Source organism: Micropterus dolomieu, linkage group LG12 (assembly GCF_021292245.1).
Source record: "Micropterus dolomieu isolate WLL.071019.BEF.003 ecotype Adirondacks linkage group LG12, ASM2129224v1, whole genome shotgun sequence".
In the NCBI taxonomy this organism is placed as follows: Eukaryota; Metazoa; Chordata; class Actinopteri; order Centrarchiformes; family Centrarchidae; genus Micropterus; species Micropterus dolomieu.
The window spans coordinates 6694052-6701364 of record NC_060161.1 but is presented as its reverse complement, the minus strand read 5'-3'; the positions used below and the strand labels follow the sequence as shown (position 1 = coordinate 6701364).

Genomic DNA, 7313 nt, shown 5'->3' with positions numbered 1-7313 from the left:
CAGCAGAGGAGAGGGACAGAGGAAGGAGCAGAGGGGAGGGACAGAGGACGCAGCAGAGGAGAGGGACAGAGGAAGGAGCAGAGGAGAGGGACAGAGGACGCAGCAGAGGAGAGGGACAGAGGAAGGAGCAGAGGAGAGGGACAGAGGACGCAGCAGAGGAGAGGGACAGAGGACGCAGCAGAGGAGAGGGACAGAGGAGAGGGACAGAGGAGAGGGACAGAGGACGCAGCAGAGGAGAGGGACAGAGGAGAGGGACAGAGGAGAGGGACAGAGGAGAGGGACAGAGGGAGGAGCAGAGGAGAGGGACAGAGGAGAGGGACAGAGGGAGGAGCAGAGGAGAGGGACAGAGGAGAGGGACAGAGGAGAGGGACAGAACATGCAGACACGTTAACTGAATCTGACACATAAATCCAAAATGGATTCAGCACATGCTGTATGAATGTCTTTAAGCTGAAATTGATCTCTTTGATTGAGTATGACCATTGTAGCGATCAGTTTCCCAGGCCCTGCTGGTGTTACAAAATTCCGGCTCTGGTGCCAAACTGGGCCCACAGTGCACTAATCTTCTGTTTGTTGTCCGTATTGCAAAGCAGAGAACATTAACCAGACAGAAAACAAAAGCAGAGACAAAAAAAACACTAGCTAACTCAAAACTGAACACATGGCGCTGTGTGTGTGTGTGTGTGTGTGTGTGTGTGTGTGTGTGTGTGTAACAATATGGTCAACATGCAGCTGCAGTACAGGAAAGAATTTTTAACGACAGGGCCACACCACTTACCGCTACCTGTGCATGACAGCTACCATGCTGAATTGGTGCAGCTGGCAGGCACATGGCGTCCACACTGACAGCACTGCTACTACCAGCCTTATCTTTCTACACAGACTTTGCTTTTGATTTAAAAAAAAATACAATAAAAGCCCTGTTAACACAAAGAAACATCAGTCGCACACCTCAGGAGCGGTCTCCCACACCAAAGGCATGTGTCTTATCCACTGCGCCATTGCCAGACACTGAAACTGTAGTAAAAAGGTGTAGTGTTGTTGGTATGATGTCTATATGATTATCAACAAATCATTTTCACTGTCTATTTTTCCTGAGAACCATGCGTGTTATGCAAAACAAATAAGCAAGATGCCGAATCCTTAGATGACTCTGCGCTAGGGCTGGACGATATGGCCAAAACTGTTATCATGATAAAAAGTTTTATATCTTTCAAAATCGATAATTATCACAATAAGTATCAAATTGTTATTTCTATGGAGTTTAAAGGCTGATTTTTGCTCCTGAGTGAAAGTTGAAGAAACCTGATGGTTAATTGTGGTTTAAACTCTTCTTCATGGTCAACACTTGAAGCCAAACAGTGGATCACTTAGCAAATGTGAGGCAGAACATTCAAAACAGTTATGATAAAAAGCTTTTTTCTCAACAAAGTAAACATCTTAATAAAAAATTAAGTTCTAATTCGTGTATGATTCATTTATTGAATTTATAGAATATTTATTGAACATTTGTTATATTGTTACAGAAAAAAATAATATTGCAATAATTATTTTTATTGTTTTATTGTCCAGCCCTGCTCTGGCTTATGCTTGGCACAGTGTTAGGCTCTGTGGGCCAAAAATGACGTCATTACTTCAAGCCGCAAATTGTCGTGGCACTTAGTCATGTACTTCTGAATTTTTAATACTAGGCTCGGGCATTATCTGTTTCTTCAAACCTTCCTGACATTTCACCGGGGTAGGCCATTTTATATCCTAATAACGATATATATCCCGATATAGAATTTTTATATATTTATTTTTATAATGTATATTATATATTTTTCATATTATAAATTGTGATTTTTCTCTGCACCATGATAAAGAGTGAACAATGACACAGCAAGTAATGTAACTATTTAATGTTAGCTAGGTAGTGGGTTAGCAAACTGCTGCTACTTGCTGCTGCAAAGCTGGCTGAAACGGCTGGAGTAACTTAGTGTTGCGTGGCTCAGACTTCTCTCTTTGGCATGAGCTCCTCATTTTTGCGTGCATGGTCTGATTCCTCCAGTTCAGTATTATCCAGTTATGAGTAAACTTCACTCTCTTTCAAAAATGACTTCATTAGCCGCAAGTTGTCTTAATCTTAATGCAAATTTCTTCCCTGCAACACTGGCAAGTGTGGAAGAACGCACTGCGGTGAATAGTTGAATAGTCTGCAGATGTCTGTCGAATGTCCAACGTAAAACTAACTTTACTGCGGTGCAAAGCGTTGTATGCTCTTAAACACTGAATTTACGACACAACAAAATAAACAATAGAGCATAATTTGAAACGATAGACATTTTGCTATCATCAAACGATATATATCGTCATATCGCACAGCCCTACACCGGGGTATACGATATATGAACTGCTGGTGGGAGGAGTCACTGTAACATGTATGATATGGTCCAGCCTACAAAGCTGTGTCTAAAGCCCCTTTTCCACCGCGTGGTACCAGCTCAACTCGCCTCGACTCTACTCGCCTTTTTTGGTTTGATGGACTTAGGAATCATCATGTATTTATTGAAGTTTTACAATTGAATGAATCATTTTTTAAATGATTATGTATTATCCAAAATAGCCCATGAAATAGGAAATAGTAATCAAATATTTTTTACTTTAATCAGTATCTGCTAAGAGAAAGACTGCAATGCTGTGTGTGTGTGTGTGTGTGTGTGTGTGTGTGTGTGTGTGTGTGCGCGCAGACGGGGTGGAGCACAGCAGGTGACAGGTGAAGTTGGAGTTGACGTCACCTCCTTATGTTGCCACGCTGAAATTCAACCGTGGTGTTCTGTCGGGAGATGCAGTTACATAAACCAACGGTGAGGAAAGTATAAATCCAGAATATTTTACAACTACGGACCAGGTAAATGCCAGATGCTTAAGCTAATAATGTTGACTAGCAAGTTATTACCCCGTCATCTCGGCTCAAATCGTTTTAATTCAATTAACTTGTATTTATAATTGTTGGAAGCCAAAATCAAGAACCGCAAGAATATGTTGATATTTGATAGTAGATTTGTGCATATCTCCCATCTGAAACTACAGCCTCACACCTGTGCGAACACATGGGGAGTCGCCGGTTGTTGGGCTGACGGTGGCCGGTTTTTTAACATATCGCTCCACCCTAACCCGACCTCAATACAGCATCTCTATTTCAGTGTAATAGAAAAAGGAGTATCTGTATTTTTGATCAAATTGAAAGTCATACCTTTGGGATTTCTAAATACCCTGGATGACCGTTATACAGTATCTCATAAATGTGGGTACACCCCTCCCATTTTTGTAAATATTTGATTATATCTTTTCATTTATCAACAATGAAGAAATGACACCGTTATACAAGCTGTACACTCACTACTTTACATTGTAGCAAAGTGTCATTTCTTCAGTGTTGTAACATGATAAGATATAATCAAATAGTTACAAAAATGGGAGGGGTGTACTCACTTTTTTGAGATACTGTACCTTGATACCACCCTACTACAAGCCCATCCACCACACCAACCACCACAGTCTTATGGTGCTATCAGACCAAAAGCTAAGCGAGCGTTAGGGGCAGTGAGTTTACATGAATATTTTCAACTCAAGCGATAAAGTCGCATGACGCTAACTGACGCGATAGGCTATCAGCGTTGAGATTGTCCGTACGTCACCGAGGCTTCAGAGTGTTGTGTGGAGAGGGCCAGACAGAGCGGGTGATTGAAAATCTGCTGGCTGGCTGTGAGCTCCTAAATTTGGGGAGAGGTGCAGGGAGCAGCGCTCCAGCTTTTGGACAAATAAACACCCGTAGTTGGACTGGATTATGCTCTGACAACTACGCCGTTTGCTCTCAGGAGGAGCTCGGAGTAAACTGCTTTTATTAAATTAGATTTATACTTCAGTTTTTGGGATTACAACTTGATTTATCTTCACTCGAGCTTCTCAGCAGCTAGATTCCGTGCACATCCGGTTCCAGTGTTGTTAGCGTCGTTTGGCACTACTTCATATTTATATAAAAAACAGACAAAACTGAACATTACTGGGAGAAAAGAAAGCGAGGAAGCTGAACTACCTGGTGAGTTCAGAAAACATGTGTCTGTAACTTTATTCCAACTATCATTGTACTTTACTGTGACCAAGTTAGCATGGAATAGCCCTGATCGATCCAAACTCCATTCAGAAAACAAACATTTTAGAAGTTGTTGTCCTGCTGACAGACCTGACAAAGCATGAATTCATATGTTTAACAAATCTGCATCATGTTATAGTTATTTTGCCATCAGTTTGATCCGTTTATTGCTATTTAATTACAGCAAAATGTTTACTTTGGGTTCATAGAGCTGTAGTAATGGCGAGTTGTGTTTATTCACGTTATCGTGTTGTGTGTGAACACTCAGCAGCTGTCCAGCAATAAAACCCCCGCCAGGAGAGCGTTGCGTGGATTAAATTCGCGTTTGGTCTAAATGCCGCATTACTTTCTGCATCACTACATAAACATAATTCCAGGCATCAGCCAGATGTGAGAGTCCAGCTTCTTCTTTTTAGCTCCATATCAATCCCTGTCTACCTAGCTATCTGTGTGCACTCTGCAAGTGCATTAATTTGCCAATTTTGGATACTTTCTAAATCTAGCTGTCTCTTGCTAGTTCTCCAACACTGCTTACCCTACTACATCATGTCATTTGCATAATCTGCATCACAGTATTGCATTTACTAGCCAGGCTCTGGTTGGATAAAACGTAGTTAAAATGCCAGGAGGATGTCTCGGCACCTGGTTGTCTGGATGGTGGTAATGTGAAGATCATAGAGTATGAGGACAAGAGCTACAATAAGACAGAATGAAAATACCTGCTTTTAAATGATCCACTTTAAATGACTAACTCACTGAGACCTAACCCCATTTTCAGCAAGGCCTGTGCAGCTGTGGTCCAAATAGACAGAGGTTACTGTGGGTGTTGCCACATACCTTTGATAACTACCACATGTAAAATCACTACACCTGACATTACTGTAACAAGCGGAGAATAGAATCAATAATTTAATAAATATATTACAGCTGGTTAATATCAGTAAGGTTATCAGTAACATCTGGACCCAGAGCAAATGGAGACACAATAACTGAATCAAGCTTCAAAAATACAATCTCTACATGTAACTTTAATAACTTACTTAACAGATTATTATTTTGAGTGGATATAAGTGGATATCTGCTCTCTGTCTCTTAAACGTCTGCTTCCACGCCGGCGGACCGTTAGTCGGCCTCGAATCGAAGTGCGGCACAAAAGGCACATCATGCTTGCTGAGGTGTGCGGGACAAAGCCTTACCTTCCCGCGGCAGCAGCAGCGCCAGCAGCAGACAGACAGACCACAAAGAGCGGTTAGCCATGACTCCAGTCTCCACACTCACACCCAGAATACACCGATAAAACAGCGGTTAAGTAACGAGCCCGTCGCCGTTCAGTCTGTCTCAAGCCTGCCGCAGAGCTCCGTCTCGCTGGAAAGCCGCATTCAAGGCGTTCGGCGCTGTGACACTCCCATACAGTGCCACTTCCTGCCACGCCTTTCAAAATAAAAGTCTCTACTCGATAAAGACTCTTCCAGCGGTTCGGTTTTGCTAAACAATGAAGGTGACCAGATGTCTGAAATGAAAACCGGGGATATTCCCAGTTCATCAGTCAATATACAATTAAAATACTCGATGTTATTGTCTACGAAATAAAAAGGGGGACAATTCCGGTTTCATTTAGACTATTTATTTAATTTATTCATGGTAGCCTAACTGTTACTGTAAACTATGATAAAAGTGGTTACTAAGTAACTTTGCAAAAACGTGGAAAACTATGGAACACTCACTAAAGAAAATGGTCTAACTACAATGACTCAAAGTGTGTTAAATTAGCTATATATATGTATAAGACTGGGAGACAAGCAACACTACCTAACACGCTGTGACAAACAAGCTAACAGGCACACTGTAATACACGGAGAAAACAACTATATGACAGAAACACTATAGACAAGACAAGAACTGTTCGATCTAAATAGCCATTCAGTGGTCCTGGTGTTCTGGGAAGAAGAGCAGAAGAAAACATGAGCAAAACTGAAAAAAAGAGAGACTAGCCTTTGTAAAACATTATCAGCATAATAAAGAAAACTGATGATGATGAGACTGGCAACTGCATACTTATACCAACCTAATTTGTATATTTCTCAGAAGGACATATTTTATTCAGGACTCTTGCAGGCCAGTAACCTCGTCAAACAATGCATCCTCATTGATGGTCACATTGGGGCATTTTTCCTGCAGTGTGGCTGCTGCCTTCTGGAGCTGAACCAGTCTGCCGCTTTGAGAGTCAATCGGACACCATCCCCCATGACTCATCCGCTCAGCTTCAGCCTCAGTCCACCACTTCTTCCCCCCCTCCTCAGAGCTGGCCAGCTCCACCTCCTCCCCTCCTCTCTCCATCACAGAGAGTCAACGGTCTTTTCAGGAGGCAGAAACCCCGCAAAGCAGCTGAGCCAGACTCTGTCTCCCCATCCACCCTGAAGCACTGTGCTGATCAGCTGTCTCCGGTGTTCACAGATATTTTTAACACCTCACTGGAGACATGCCATGTGCCAGCCTGCTTCAAAGCCTCCACCCATCCCTGTCCCCAAGAAACCAAGGACCACTGGACTAACCGACTACAGACCTGTTACCCTGACCTCTGTGGTTTTGAAGTCCTTGTGTTGTCCCACCTAAAATCCATTACAGACCCACTCCTGGACCCCCTGCAGTTCGCCTACAGAGCCAACAGGTCTGTAGATGATGCAGTAAACATGGCCCTTCACTACATTCTCCAGCACCTGGACTCCCCAGGAACATACGCCAGGATCCTGTTTGTGGATTTCAGCTCTGCTTTTAACACCATCATCCCAGCCCTGCTGCAGGACAAGCTCTCCCAGCTGAACGTGCCTGACTCCACCTGCATGTGGATCACAGACTTCCTGACGGACAGGAAGCAGCACGTGAAGCTGGGAAAACATGTCTCTGATTCCAGGACCATCAGCACCGGTTCCCCTCAAGGCTGCATTCTTTCCCCCCTTCTCTTCTCCCTGTACACCAACAGCTGCACCTCCAGTCACCAGTCTGTCAAGCTCCTGAAGTTTGCGGATGACACCACCCTCATTGGGCTCAGGTGGGAGATTGACCATCTTGTGACCTGGTGCAGGCAGAATTGCACAACACTCAGAAGACAGTGGAGATGGTCGTGGATTTTGGAAAGAGCACAGCCCCACCCTCCCCCATCATTCTGTGTGACTCCACG

The 7313-nt window shown here is 43.3% G+C and overlaps 1 protein-coding gene across 2 annotated transcripts in view; it reads right to left on the bottom strand.

The window, feature by feature from the left end:
- The window catches only part of cd99l2 (CD99 molecule-like 2), a 25580-nt gene extending 20067 nt beyond the window's left edge, over positions 1-5513 (bottom strand). For both annotated transcript variants that reach the window (XM_046064317.1, XM_046064318.1), the window contains exon 1: positions 5332-5513. In XM_046064317.1, coding sequence (XP_045920273.1) covers positions 5332-5392 — 61 coding nt within the window. In that variant the 5' untranslated portion in view covers positions 5393-5513. The remainder of the gene's footprint in view (positions 1-5331) is intronic.
- Positions 5514-7313: the final 1800 nt, after the last annotated feature.